The sequence below is a fragment of the Notechis scutatus genome, chromosome 7 (assembly GCF_049901735.1).
Source record: "Notechis scutatus isolate UNSWTSFEM ecotype Mainland chromosome 7, rNotScu1.2, whole genome shotgun sequence".
Classification (NCBI taxonomy): Eukaryota; Metazoa; Chordata; class Lepidosauria; order Squamata; family Elapidae; genus Notechis; species Notechis scutatus.
Window position 1 is genome coordinate 4,609,891 of NC_142015.1, and position 15,753 is coordinate 4,625,643.

Genomic DNA, 15,753 nt, shown 5'->3' on the forward strand with positions numbered 1-15,753 from the left:
ACCGATTTATGGAGCTTGTTTTGGCCTAACGCGTTTTTTGCTGATTCTGTAACCAGCTTAGAGAGCTGGCTGTAAAAATACTGGGAAGCTGTATATAAGTCTAAGTGCTATTGCTATAATGGGGCCAGGTGGAAGAAGGCTCCAGGTGCATTCAAGTGAGTGGAAGATGAGGCAGGATCGGTAATCTTATTTATTTATTAAATGTATACTCTGCTCATATTTGCAAGAGGCTATTCTAATAATCCAGTCCAGTGTATGTTTATCCAGAAGTAGCACCCACTTCCTCTGCGCAGGATTCAAACTAGTGATATCGATGAGCCAATTCATTTATTTGTACCCCATCTTTACAAATAATTCAAGATGGCGAATGTACCCAATACACCCTCCTTTTATTTTCCTCGTAACAACAACAACCTTTGTGAGGTGGGTTGGGCTGAAAGAGAGAGACTGGCACAAAGTCGCCCAGGCTGGTGCCTTAACCACAAGACTAGACTCATCTGCTTGGAATTAGAATTAGGCATTGTTGCCCACATGTCAGTTAGTGGCAGTAAAATGATAGAATATAGAATAATAGATTTGGAACTTGGAAGGGACCTTAAAGACCCTCTAGTCCAGCCCCCTGCTCAAGCAGGGGACCCTATGCCATTTCAGTCTTTTCTTAAAAGCCTCCAGTGATGGGGTACCCACAATTTCTGAAGGCAAGGCATTCCACTGGTTAATTGTTCTCACCATTAGGAAATTTCTCCATAGTTTTAGGTTGCTTCTCTCCTTGTTTCAACCATTGTTTCTCCTCTTGCCTTTTGGTGTTTTGGAAAATAGTTTGCCCCCTCCCCTTCTCATCTTTGTAAAATAATATTGGAACAGTGCTATCATGTCACCCCTAGACCTTCTTTTCATTAGCTTTATTTTTATTATTTTATGATTTATTTTACGTTTTTATTTTTACTTTATAAAACATTTTATTACCTTTATTCTTTTCACTAGCTGTATTCAAAGAATATAGAATATACTAGCTGTATTCAAAGAATCCCCTCGTTCAAATTCCCATGACTGATATACTTGGCTGAGACTTTTGAAACCTTTTGCTATCGCCAAAATTGACTTCCAGCGACATAGGGTGAAAACCAAATTTAATAAATAAATGTCCTATGCTCCCTGAAACAAATATTTATTAAATTTGTTTGCTGCCGGGTTGGTCAAACAAAATCATTTTTTTTTTCCATTTAGGAATAATCCCAGAAGGATATAGGAAGGATTTAACTTATCTAATAGTACGTGTGTTTACGGCGGCTAGAATAATATATGCACAATAACTGGAAGAAGGAAAGAATACCGCTGGAAACAGAGATAATAAGGAAAATTATGGCCTGTGCAGAATTGGACAGGTTAAACCTAGAATTAAAAAACAAGGGAGAATCTTGAGTACTATGAAACATGGAATAAATTCTATCAGTGGCTGCGTAGAAGAAGGCAAGGGCGGAACATAAGTAGCGATGATGATTAGAATAATTAGTAAACAATGTTATCAAACAAGAGGATTGTAAATGATGAAGTAAAATTTATATATGTATAACCATTGTAATGCCAGAATGGATGCCCATGTTGTATTCTTATAATTTAAACAAACAAACAAATAAATAAATAGGGGAAAAAATCAAGATGGCAGCACATCAAGCCAGGTGGTCCTTTTGATGGCTATCTTGGTGATTATTTCTTTTTTCAGCCACACAGCTGAGCTGAGCAGGCAAAAGGATGACCCTCCATGATGAGGCGAAGGAAGAAGCGGGGAGAATTCTGAGGGGGTGGAAAGGAGGGAAAAGAAGATGTGTTTGCCGCCATCTTGATGAGAGAAGTAGAACGACTTCTCTTCAGGGTGGGTGGAAAACCATCCTCCTTTCTTTCAAGCTGAAGTGAAAATCTCCCAGAAAATTATTCTGAGTGAAATGTTTTCTCTCGTGAAGGGAGAACAAAATGTTCCAGCTTTTTTGAAATGCCCCCATATTTAACCCTCCGATGCACACCTTTGGCTTTTTAACCTTGGGTACATGAAGTGCCTGAGTGAGTTTTTGAAAGCTTTTTATGGTGGGTGTCGAATTGCAAACCGGTGTGGTTGTTACTGAACGCAAGAGAGAGAGAGAGCAGTTAAGGTGAAACCAGGAGGCTGTGAGTTCTAGTCTTGCCCTAAAGCGCCTGAGTGAGTTTGGGCCAGGCACTCTCTCCCAATTTGCCTCACATAATTGTTGCTGTGGGGAAATTAAGAGGAGTATTTGCCACTTTGAGATACTTATAAAGTAATACAGGCAAGGTTTTTTAAAAAAACAAACCCAAATAAATAAATAATAAAATATATAGGAATGTTGGGCCTCTGAACTATTTATTCTCATTTGTTTACCTCACACCCAGTCCTGTGTTTAAAGGCAGTTAGTTATAGGGATATTTACAAGAAGGGAAGAAGTCAAAAAGTCAAGATGTTAGTCACAACCTAGTCCCTTTTTAAATCTAGGCCTACACAGATAGCTCTTTGCTATCCCGAGAACATTTTATGGAATTGTTCTATATTTACTGAATTAGAAAGAACAGTTCAAATTAATCTGTTTCGTCTCCCTCTGATGAGCTCAAATTGAGGTATAAAAGCATTTAATTTATTCTATTGATAACATGTTACTGAATAGCCATTAGGCCAGCTGAGAATGCAAAACATAAAATATGCAACAGTACTAAGATCATATGTTTAAAAAATAAAAGACAAACAAAAATGCAAATCATATTTCTGGGTCACCCCTACAGTGTACCTCAATCAGATACACAGAGGACGTTCTCAAACTGTATTTGCTCAAATAAAGGACCATATTAGATGTAATTTTTGCATTGTATCTAATGAACCTAATCCAAAATCATGTGGATTCTCACTGCACATGAAATGCATTGTTTTAAAATAAGCATCCCAATAGGCCATTTGTCTCATATGCAGTCCAAGATAATGATCTTATTCTTTTTAAAATTGTTTTTTACTATACATTTTCATTTACTATACATCACGTTTCCATTTCTGCACTGCCTGTATACTGTTGTATCAAATCTCATTTAAGTGTATAGTTTTATACACTGATTGTAACCATTTTTCTCATAATTATACAAAGTAATTTCTTTTGAATATATATATAATTTTACATCATAATTATAACCATTTTTCTCATAGTTATATCATATAGTCTTCTCCTCTGGTCACTCTATAGACTATAATGTGTAGTCAAGTATAATCCATTAGTAATATTACTTGTAGCACACACACACACACACACACACACACACGTATGTATGTACTTCTATTTTGTTATTATTTTTCCATCCTAAAGTTACTAATCTCTGCATCTGTTTTCTAACCATTTGTACAGTAGCTCCCATGTTTAATACTTTGTTTCCTCTTTATCCTTAATTTCCATCATTAACCTGTCCATTTCAGCATATTCTAATATTTTTTTAAATACCTGTTCATATATAGGTATACTTTCGTTGTCAGGATTCCAGCAGTTACCCCCATTTAAATCATGAGTCTTGAGCAAAACTTTCCAAAACTTAAAAAGGATTTATTGGGAGTTAAAATGTCCAGCACTGCCTGGGTGTAGCCAACTCTGAGGCACATCATTCATTGTCACCCTTGACCCTGATCTTCCTCCCACCCCTTGAGTATATCGTAATTCATATTCACCAATTGGACACATCCATAGCCAAGAGTCATCAATCATGTTCTCCAGTTTGAATTTTGCGCAGCAGAAACTTCAATCATCTAGTTACTATCTTTGAAAACATTTGTGGAATGCAGTTTCAGTTTTGCCAGCTGCTGCATTGCTCCCCCTCCCTTTCTTTTGGCAACTCTAAAAAGACTGGAGAAATATTTTATGAGTTGACATTCATTTTTCCAGTTTTGTGCATTTTTTATTCCAGTTGCTGTTATTACATGTAACATTAAGGATGTAATTCCTTTATTGTATATTTCCAGTAGTATGCCTAATAAGAATAGTTATGGTTTTAGATCTATTTGTTGTGCTATTATTTCTTCTAATCACCTTTTTATCTTTAGCCAATATTTTTGTCTTAAGCCACTGATATTCAAATAATGTATGTATTATGTTCTGTATCTCAGGGATTCTGCAAATACAAACAGTTTGATCATGGGAAATTTGGTTAAACCTTCCATATTTAACCATTGTGTCCAGTTATTCAAATCTTACTCGAGTAAATATCCTTAAAACATTTAGGCATTTCTGTGTTTAAATACTTGGCAATTTGTAAGGTGCATTTACAATAGCTCATCAGTGGTTCAGTTAAACATAATGAGACCACTTATTCTGTGATATAAATTCCTTAGTTTTAAATTTTACTATTCTACAGATTTTCTTACACAAAGAAAATGTATTTATTTTGAAGGATTGCAAGGCTTAGTCGCATCCACAGTATTTAAAACTTTTATTATCTTATTTTTATGCATGTACACTGGTAGATCAGAAATTTATTCACATGAATTGCAGAATGGTCATTAGGTTAGCTTATTAGAGACAAACACACAAAAATAGTATTAGGTATATTTCCCACATTGAGTTACTTATAAATACAAACTCTAGTAAATTTGAAAATATATAGGAATGCTGGGCTTCTGAACTATTTATTCTCATTTGTCTGCAAGAAGGGAAGAAGTCAAAAAGTCAAGTCACAACCCCTACCGTTTTTTAAATCTAGGCCTACGTGGACAGCTCTTTGCATTTTATGGGATTGTTCTATATTTACTGAATTAGGAAGAACAGTTCAAATTAATCTGTTTTGTTTCCCTCTGATGAGCTCAAATTGAGGGAAACCTACTGTAGGGTATAAAAGCATTTAATTTATTCTAGTAACAACATGTTACTGAGTAGCCATTAGGCCATCTCAGAATACAAAACATAAAATACATGTTAACAATTAGAAGGTATACTGTAAAATCAGGTTTCATGGATCTGATACATTTAAAGTGCTGTTGGTGAAAGAATTGCTTAAAATAATTTGCAAAAATATAGGCAGGCTTGCAATACAGTTATGTCTGGTGGAATCTGTTAACTTTTCACTATTTTGTTTTTGGCAGGACAAGATGATGCCTCTGGTTTCCTATTTTCTGGCAGTTTCTTTTCTTTTAATTGTCTTACAAGACAGTGTCATAATGGAAGAATGCACCTTTAGAAAACTGGACAGGGAAGACAAAACATTTTGTAGGTAAGCTCAGATTCCTTTATAAGTATAGGCATTTTATACCAATTTTCATTCATCATCTCCATGGCATTCATAAAGCAAATTTTTTATACAACACCAGTAACATTTTCATCAGTAAATTAACTTCCTAGGGATAGCCACAACTTTTTTGGCAATATTCTATTAAAATATTTATTCCATTTCATGGTATTAATAATGCATTTCTGACAGACAAGCATTTATCCAGTGATACTACTGGATAGAAGTAGCTGCATATAATTACTCTCTATATTAAAACTGTAGGACATACTTTTTAAATTTAGCTGATATATGCTTCTAATTTTTAAAGAATATCAGTCCTATATCTGATTAAGAAGTATATAGATGAAATAGTTTTATGAGCATTCACATTGGTATCTTTGGTTTTGATATGTACTTTTTTATCAGTATATTTCAATAAATTGGACCCTGAATCATCCAACATTTTGCCTCCTTTCTGTATATGTCAATTGTATGTAGAAAGATTTTTTGCAAAAGCAGTATTTATTACATCACAACATTTATGGCTTAGCTGATTTCTAGAAGGCACTGAGCAGGGGTATATCAAGGTCAAACAAAGAAAATGTTTAAAAAGTAGCAATTCAATTAGTATTTAAAAAGTAAATTAAAAATAAAAAGGTAACAATTCAGTTAGTGTCATTTTAAAACATCAACAATAAGCTTAAACACTCATAAAACTAAAGAAACTAAACTAAGGACCAAGCACACACTGAAATAAGATTTTATTGATTTGCTTACAAAATGCTAGCGAAGTCAGTGTACTTTTGAGTTTCTGTCTCCATCTTTCCTCATATCAGTAATAACACTGCAACTATTTAAAAAATAATAATTATAAAGTCCCTTGATGAATTGGAAGTGGGGTAGACATAGTTATAGTAGGACAGAAGATAGTTGATAGTAGTAAATGGTGGGCTATCTAGAAACTTTCAAATTGTTTTATTTATTTCACAGGAGGATGTTTCTGAATTCTACTTTCAAATTGATCTGAATGTTCTAAAAAGTACTCGCTCACCCCAATAAACCTGGCAACAGCTTTCAAAAATGTGTTACCGTATATACTCGAGTATAAGTCGACCCGAATATAAGCCGAGGCACCTAATTTTACACAAAAAAACCGGGAAAACTTATTGACTCGAGTATAAGCCGAGGGTGGGAAATGCAGCAGCTACTGGTAAATTTCAAAAATAAAAATAATTAATTTGGGAAACGATCTCACTATCATGAAAGGTTTAATTGATTCACTAACCCAAAAGAAGAAGATGATGATGACAGCGGGAGGCAGGAGTCACTCTCTTCCCCTCCCTCGGAGGCCCCCTGAGTCAGGAGTCACTACCGCCGGCGCGGCCCCAGTCCCGCCGCCTCGGGAAGGGAAAAGCAAAGCGCTTTTTGCCTTTCCCTTCCTGGCTGGGGCTGTTGGGAGTCGCTGCCGCCGGAGGCCGCGACTCCACACCATTTTTTTTTTCAGAGGGGAATCTGACTCGAGTATAAGCTGAGGGGGATTTTTTCAGCACAAAAAATGGGCTGAAAAACTAGGCTTATACTCGAGTATATACAGTATATTTCCCATTTATTTTATTCCTCCTCATCCTGCACTTCTTGAATAACTACTGTAGCTTTTCATTCTACTCCACTGTAGTAGTCCAAATGGAAGGCAAGTAAGGCAACCCTGTGATTAGATTTAGAAAATAGTCTTAGGTTGTTTCCATCATCCCAACACCAGCTTCAGGGGTATGACTGCATCTGATCTTGGTTGTACATCAGCCAATATGTAATATCCACTCAGAAATATTCCTTATATAAAGCATGTCGTTAATCCAAAGAAGCCAGTTATTCAAAAGGGCCTTGAAATCTACTTCTATACCAATGATTATTATTTACTGTAACTCATTGAGTCTTTCAAAAGTCTTTTGTAATGACTGCTGCAATCAAAAGAGGTTTTCAACAGTTTACAATAATCCATTAAAATAGCAATAAAACATCCATAAAAAGCACTAAAATATCCATGGTATAACTTGCAAAATAAAAATCAACCAATCCCAATGATACTAATTGGTAATAGATGGCATCAATTCATGCTCCAAATACTTGTCTGAAATAACTTACATTTTAATAATTGTATTATGTAATAATTATTTAAGTAATTTAATAATTATGGAAAGCCTATACTGTTTAAACAAAGATAAAGATAATTATATAATTATAAACACATTCATTGTTTTCTATTCCTCATAAAAATACACCTTCCTGATCTCCCATTCTACCCCCAAGAACGTTATTTTTATTATGTTCTTGCGTGTAGAGGATGGGTATTTTTGTTTTTAGACATAAATACAGAACTCATCTGAGCGATATTTGCACAGATTTGCATTTAGGTGTCTGAAGTACTGAATTATATCAAATAGTTTATTACGAAATATGGACTTTTCAAATATATGTTTGTGTTAAATGAACTTGGTTTATATAGCTAAACCGAAAGCAAACTACATTATGATTTAACTCCTAATAAATCCAATAAGTATGATATAAATGCTTCTCCTTATATACATTATTTTATATAAGTACTTTAAAAATTATTCCCGAGTTCCCAGCTCACCTTCTTCTGTCTGTCTATCTGCTGTGATTTCGAATGGTATCTTCAAAATATCAAGAGATAATATGACAGAATTACAAATGAACAGTCCCAGTAAATTTGAATTGCTTTTACAGTTGATGAGTTGCCACATTACACTAACATCAAGGAGAAATTCATTTTGCACCTAGAAAGGGATACATCCATTACAGAACAGTAATTACAAATTGTAATTTTATTGTCTAATGAAAATTAATTTGAGGAAACTAGAATTGCCAGATTTGTGGTTGTTCAAAAGAGAACATTTGCTGAATTTACTCCTACAAATTGTAAAATAATATTAATGATAAGCATGAAGAAGCATCTGCTTCCTGGCTCACCCATTATTTAAGCTACTTCAGACAACACCTGGAAGGCCCATAGTCTTCTTATTCCTTGCTTCTATTTTGTGCATATGTGTGCGCCTTTTGACTCCTGATAAGACATTGACAAATCCTGACAAATCTCTGCAATTTTCAGAATTGCTTTGCCGCTGCTTCCTTCTTATGGCTGAGAGAGAATGATAGTCAGCGAGCTGGTTTTATGCCAAAGGCAGGCTAAGAGCTCATGGTTTTCCAGTTTCTAGCATGGTGCCTACAACAGTGTACCAAACTGGCCCTCTGCTTCTATTACCCAATGTTTTCTGGACATTTTCCTCTTTTGTAAGAAAAAAAATCAGTTTAATTTAATTATTAATCAAATGTATAGAGTTGCCCATCTCACTGAAGGCAAATCTGGGCAGTGCATACAACAATAAATAAAACAGAAAATATAAAAACAGCAATTGCAAATATAAAAACCAGAATAATAAATATCTTTTAAAAAAAGGCTAAGGTGCTAACTATTATAATATTTTTGCTGTAAGACATGAACATGGTCCTACAAATTGACTTTTATGGTTGGTTTCTGACAGAGGGGGTCTAGAAATTTTCTACCCAGAACTGGGAGATGTTGGCTGTACATATATTCCAAGGTGCAATGCCTATCGTAAACGGATCAGCAAGGAATGGATCAACCCCGAAGTTAAATATCAGCAGGCAGATACGGTAAGAACTTAACTACTTGTACATCATTTTATGAAGACATTTTTGGGGGCAATTAGATATTTTGATTCATTTTCTTACATTGCTCTTCTTTTTTTTCTTAACAGTGCCTAAAATCATATCTGTAAAAAATGTATGCTTTGGGATGTTTCCTCTGTAACATATATCTGTGTTTGAATGTATATGCACACACACACACACACAAATGAACCCCTACATTGCGTGGTGGTTAGTGGGATCTAGTGGGGAAGAAATCAGAATAGGCCTGTGGAGGTGGAAGTTAGTTTAGCCATGAAGTCAGTGTGTCAACAGCCAATATGTCTTCCCTACTGCCTTAGTCTCTGATGGGGTAGCCAGCAAATAATTTTCCTATCTACTACATTGTTAAAACATCAAAGAGCTTGTTTGAATTTTATGCCCAAGCAGAAATTTTATATGTGTTACATATGGGGTATAAAAGGATAAATAGAATAATAATGAAGACTAATGACTATAAAGGACTGTTCTTTGCTATGAATTTGATTTGTAGAAAGTGCTTTAAAGCTTTTATATAAGCAGTTATGTACTATAGAAGCTGTATAGTAATCAACGTCTGTTCATTTATTTACGGCATTGCATTATAAAAAGCATTATATAACATAAGTGCATTGTATGCAATTGAGCAAGCAAAGAAGTAATGAAATACTAGACCAGGGGTTCCCAACCTGGGGTGCTCACACCCCCTGGGGGTGCGAGACGATATTCCAGGGAGTGCGAGAAAAGTCCAGGTAAATAATAGGATATTGGCTATATGTTGGCATTTTTATTTTCTTTTGCAATGGATTAACTTTGTTTTCATTTTAGAGTTAAGTATCGTTATTTAGTGGCCGTCACATGCATAGCTGAAAAGATTCAATCCTACCATATATTTAACGCGTTCAGTAGTTCCTAAAGTCTAAATTTCAGGGGGTGCAAGGTTCGAGTGAAATTTCTTTAGGGGCGCGGGGTGAAAAAAAAGGTTGGGAACCACTGTACTAGACAAATACCTAAATGTACTAACATCCTCCCCATTAAACAAGGCCACGTATAAACTTTATTTTTTTAAAATAACACAAAACAAAGAAAAATATTTTAAAAAACCAAACAGACCAAAGAAGAAAATCAAATTACTTTGTATATTAAATGTACCAATAGTCATTGGTTTATTAATAAATGCCGTACACTAATATGTAGAGTAGTAAATTCAGCAAGCTCTGAGGACATAAATGCAAAGACAGTTGTACCAACTATATTATCATTTCCTTGTGTAGAATTACTGGCATGTGACTTGCCCCTGAAGCGTGATGATAATGTTACCCATTCAGTCGTGTCTGACTCTTGGCGATTCTATGGGCCAGGTCCCTCCACATCTCCAGATCATGCACTGCTTGTTTGATTTTATCTATGCTCTGACTGGTGTCAGCTTCGATGGCAGCCAGGCCAGCCACCATAGTCTTTGGAGACCTAGTTTCGTTTTCCCATGAATTATTCCAACATGATTGCTTTCTCCCTCGCGTGACATGGCCAAAATAAATGGGACAACTCTGTATTTTATTTATTTATTTTTTATTTATTTGATTTGTCAATCACTTACAAGATAATAGATATAAGAGTAAACATGAGTGTGAATACGGGAAATAGGTACAAATAAATGGGGAGAAGAGGACACACACATTAGGCACGATTGTGCACTTATGCACATCCCTTACAGACCTCTTAGGAATGGGGTGAGGTCAATAGTGCATAGTTTGAGGTTAAAGGAGTGGGGAGTTTGAGGATGTAACAACTGAGTCTGGTAGGGCATTCCAGGCATTGACCACTCTGTTGCTGAAGTCGTACTTTCTGCAATCAAGTTTGGAGTGGTTTACATTGAGTTTGTATCTGTTGTGTGCTCTTGTATTGTTGCAGTTGAAACTGAAGTAGTCATTGACTGGTAGGACATTGTAGCCGATAATTTTGTGTACTACAGTTATGTCCAACCATAGGCGGCGTAGTTCTAGGTTGTCCAAGCCCAAAATCTCAAGCCTGGTGTTGTAGGGTATTCCGTTGCAAGCAGAGGAGTCTTGTACTCTTCTCGTGAAATACTTCTGGACTCGCTCAATTGTATTAATATCCGATGTACAGTGCGGATTCCAGACAGATGGTATTAGAGTATTGGTCTAGGAAAGGTTTTGTATGCCCTAGTTAGCAATCCAGTATTACTGGAGGAGAAGCTTTGTAAGATTAGATTTACAACTCTTAATGCCTTTTGGGGAATGCTGTTGCTGTGAGCTCTGGCGCTTAGGTCATTTGATATGAGTGCTCCACGGTCCTTGACAGAGTGAGGGTCGTGAATGAGGTCATATCCACCTAGCTTGTATTTGGTGTACTGATATTTGTTTTTACCAATGTGTAGGACAGAGCATTTGTGGGTCGAGATTTGGAGGAGTGGAATTAGCTGTTTGTATCTAGCAACAGCACTTAGACTTATATATTGCTTCATAGTGCTTTACAGCTCTCTCTAAGCGGTTAACAGAGTCAGTCTATTGGGCAGAAAGGGTATTGATGGGGACAGGCTATTCACTAATCTTGGTATAGGATAACAAAATGCTATCCCATTGATGTGACTGTAGACTGAAAAGATATACTGTAGCGTGCTACATAGGTTCTCTCCAAAACGACCAAATCTATATCACAGACTGCTTTGTTTCAACCATTCCAGTAGAATATCCTCTGTCAGGACAGTTGTAATGGAGGAAGAATTCCAGCAGGATATTCGGATTGTTCTATTGCTGTATTGGTTGTGGGTTTATATTCCCACATCAAGCCCTTAATTGCCTGGAAATATTCTGGAGATGAATGAGCAGCAATGGTGTATTGTAAAATGTTTACAGTATTACAGTGGGGGGGAAAAAAGCCAGTAGATGGCACTATTATCCTTGTTATTACATTGCATAACAGATGAAATTTTCCCAGGGATGATAAAAGTTAACTTTGTTGTGGGATGTTTTCCACTTATGAGCACAAGGCATATCTAGGAACTTCTGCGACTTTTAGCTCTTAGTTGAAGAGCCAGTGAAATCGGAAGGCAAGTGTGTCAAGATTGGTGTTCTCATTAATCACTCCTGCCTTAGTTACCTCACATGTGGACTAGTGAAATTCCCTCTACATGGGTCTGCCTTGAAAAACAGTTGGAAGTTTCAGCTGTTCCAGAATGCTGCTGCTGCTGCTATTTTATCCTTCTTTTTTTATATATATAACTCAAGGCAGTGAGCATACATAATACTCCTTCCTCCTATTTTCCCCACAAAAAAACAAAACAAAACATGTGAGGTGGTTGGGCTGAGAGAAACAGTGAATAATCTAAAATTCCCCAACTGGCTTTCATGCTTAAAGTAGGACTAGAAGTCTCCTGGTGATTGGCCCCTGATCATCTGGCCGGCTTTCATGCCTAAGGCACAGAGGTGGGATTCAGCGGGTTCTGGCCAGTTCTGGAGAACCGGTAGCGGAAATTGTGAGTAGTTTGGAGAATCGGCCAATACCACCTCTGACTGGCCCCGCCCCCATCTCTTCTCTGCCTCCCATTGAGTCCCAGCTGATCGGCTGGGTCTCCTTTGGTTGCCCTGCACAGGAGAACGGAGCTGAAAAGCAGGTTAGTGGGGTGGGGAGGGAAGGGGGATTTTGCAGTATATCCTTCCCTTGCCACACCCACCAAGCCATGCCCACCAAGCCACAACATGCCCACCAAGCCATGCCCACAGACCCGGTAGTAAAAAAAATTGAATCCCACCACTGCTAAGGCAGGACTAGAGCTTTCTCTCTCTCTCCTGGCCCACAGTCACCAAGTCAGTTTTTCTTGCCAAAGGCAAGACTAGAACTGAGAGCCTTCAGGTGATTTAGCCCAAAGTCAGCCAGTTAGCTTTCCCGCCTAAGGAGGATTCTGTGGCTTCTGGTTTCTAGACCAGCACTGTGATACACTGACTCTTTATAAGGGAATGTGCAGATGATTTTGGGAAGCGAGAGAAAGAGATGCTGCCTAGGAAACAATCACACAAGAGAAGCAGGAGCCCCGGGTGGCTTAACAGTCCCAATTTCCTCAGGGACAGTTCCTGAACAGAGTGGCAAAAAGCCAGATTACTTTATTTGTTATGATTATTTTATAATAACTAAATACTAAGGTTTGAAAAGAATCATATGCAATTTGGGACTTCCGGTTTGAGCTTCTTCAGCGACAGACCGAAACCTCGTCTCTGCAAGGCTTCGATCCGTGCTCGCCTCTGGAGTGCCCCGAGCCGGCTAGTTTCGGGGCTAAGCCACCCCGTAGAGGTGGTGAAGAGGGGGGAAACTGCCAGCAGGGTTGAGGAGAGCCTCATCTCTCCTCCCCAGCTGGCCATTACTCCCCTTCCCGAAGGCGGTTGTAGCGGTGGTCAGAAATGGCCACCACAAAGAAGAACTTGACCGGAAAAGAATGTGCAGGAGGAAGATAAGAGGAGAAAGTTTTGGTTGACCGGGTCAAACAGCAAAAGCAACAAATAAGGTATCCTGGAATTGAAACTGTTAAAAAACAATAACATTGTTCCCTAAGAAGATTTTTAAGCTGCGAAGGAGAGAGAAAAGGGAAAAGATTTGGTTTTCTCCTTTTCCTATACTGACAGCTAAGAGACTTATGCAAGAAATTGGAAAAAAATCCACTTTGACATCAATAGGCATTTAATGTTGAAAATAAAAAGTCAAAGGGATAATAAAGATTTCTGGATAATTAAAAGCTTTTGAAAACAGGAAAGGAGAGAAAAAGAATAAAAGGGTAGGATCTGGAAGGGAGGAGACTGCCTGGAATTAAAAAAGAACTTACAGCAAAATCTCAACAAGACTTCCAAAAGATACATTCTAACTGAAATATCGGAACAAAAACCCCAGGAAGAGAAAGTCGAAAAAGAAATAAGAAGATATAACTCGGGACTATCTGGATTACTTGATGATTTCTGGATTCTTGGCTATTGTTTTGAATGACTAAAATCAATCGGGTGGTTGTTTAAAACTGTTTAAAATGGCTCCACTTTTAGAAGAACTGAAAATGGAACTTAAAAAGTACAAAGAAGATGCACAAGAAGGGAGAGGTTCTTTTGGCTTCGTATTTCAGTTTTTAGAAATGGAGATTTGGAATTATGAGAAACAACAAGAAATGCCTGCAGAACAAGAAGATTGCGACAGAGAAGAAGCCATCTTTAATGAACAAGTAATCTTAGATGGGGGAAAAAAGGAAAGGGGGGAAAGAGAATGGAAAGTTTAAGATTGGGAAAAACAACTCCAAAAAAAAAAATAGAGTGAAAATAAGTATAAAATCATAAAGCAACAGAAGAGGGAAATGCAGAAGAGAGAATTAGAACTAGAGACACAAGGGGGTAAAAAGGGGAGGAAGAAGATGAGAGGGAAGAAAGAAAGGAAAAGAAGGTATAAAGGACAAAAGCAAAATATAGAGAAACAGGGCCTATTTAGAGATAATGGGTGAAAATCTAATGGAAAAGGGGATTCTGCAAAGGTACTTAAGATAGTATGGTTATATTAGAAGCAGAAATAATTTTAGAAAATATGAAACAATGTATGATTAAAATGTCTGATAAAATAGCTATCGTAATTCAGTGGAATGCTTGGCAATAAATAAATGTAACAAAAGGTATATTTAATGATTTATAAAACATATGTGAAGAGAAATAAGGAAAAATTAATTATGGAGATTATATGTGTTTTTAAGGAAGTATGATATTTAATTGAACAGAAGTGTTAAAGATGTTAAGATTTTAATGATTATTAATGATAGAACTGAACTGGAATGGAATGACGGTTTATAATTACATATATTTACAATCTTTTTTTAAAAAAAGAATATAGTGTGTATTATAAGAATGTACCAAGCAGAATTCGATTGGAAGTTATGTATTATGTATTATATTGAAGGTCATAAACTTAAGGTATATATTGAAGTTTAAATAAGAGTTGAATGGATGTAATTAAAAGATATAAAGGTGTCATACTCTAATTAGTAACTACAGGAGAAAATTTGTTTAATGAGAAAAGATAATATGAAATTGAAACAGAACAGACAAAAGTATAAATATAATGATTTGAATTGAGATGAGATAATCAAAATAAAATTGAGAAAATTAAAAGAGGGGAAAAACTATATAGAAAATGTAAAATAGTATAAGATATGGAATAGAATACAAAAAGGAGCATGAAATTGAGTTTTGTGTCTGTATAAAAAAGTTCAACCCGGGACCGTGCTATTTTCAAAAAAGATGTTTTACTTGTTTGTATGTGTGAAAACCCAAATAATACTTTATTAAAAAAAAAAAAGAATCATATGCAATTTGAATATTGATGGATGGTGGTAAGAAAACCCAATTCCTCAAATAGCATCTTTAGCATCTTCTAATGTGGAACTTAAACATCTACGTTGGGTTATCTGGTCATTAAAATGTTAAACCAAAGTAGGTTCTAAATCTTTCTGTAAGGTGGAGGTTAACGAGATGTGAAAGATCTTTCTGCTTTGCTATGTACTATGTAATTGTTCAAGTGTCCCCAAGTGACTCTACATATTAAATACTTCTAGGTTTTTCATTGCCTGTTACATTCAGACAGGCAGCAGAAAGCATAGCGTGGATAATATATCTATAAACCTCTTGTCTACATGCTATATGAGGCTCACTTTTAAATTTCTCCCAAATAACTTGGTAGATTTCCAGACAAGCGTCTCTTGAATTACAATGAAAAACACATAAAGTGCTACGGTTTGGAGAATGTGATAATACTGTATATTTTAAAACA

The 15,753-nt window shown here is 36.3% G+C and overlaps 1 protein-coding gene across 3 annotated transcripts in view; it reads left to right on the plus strand.

Annotated features, from left to right (window-relative positions):
- The window catches only part of PEBP4 (phosphatidylethanolamine binding protein 4), a 272,514-nt gene that overhangs the window by 506 nt on the left and 256,255 nt on the right, over window positions 1-15,753 (plus strand). For all 3 annotated transcript variants that reach the window (XM_026683988.2, XM_087969659.1, XM_087969658.1), the window contains exons 2-3: window positions 5,117-5,244; window positions 8,802-8,934. In XM_026683988.2, the coding sequence (XP_026539773.1) occupies window positions 5,123-5,244; window positions 8,802-8,934 (255 nt within the window). In that variant the 5' untranslated portion in view covers window positions 5,117-5,122. The remainder of the gene's footprint in view (window positions 1-5,116; window positions 5,245-8,801; window positions 8,935-15,753) is intronic.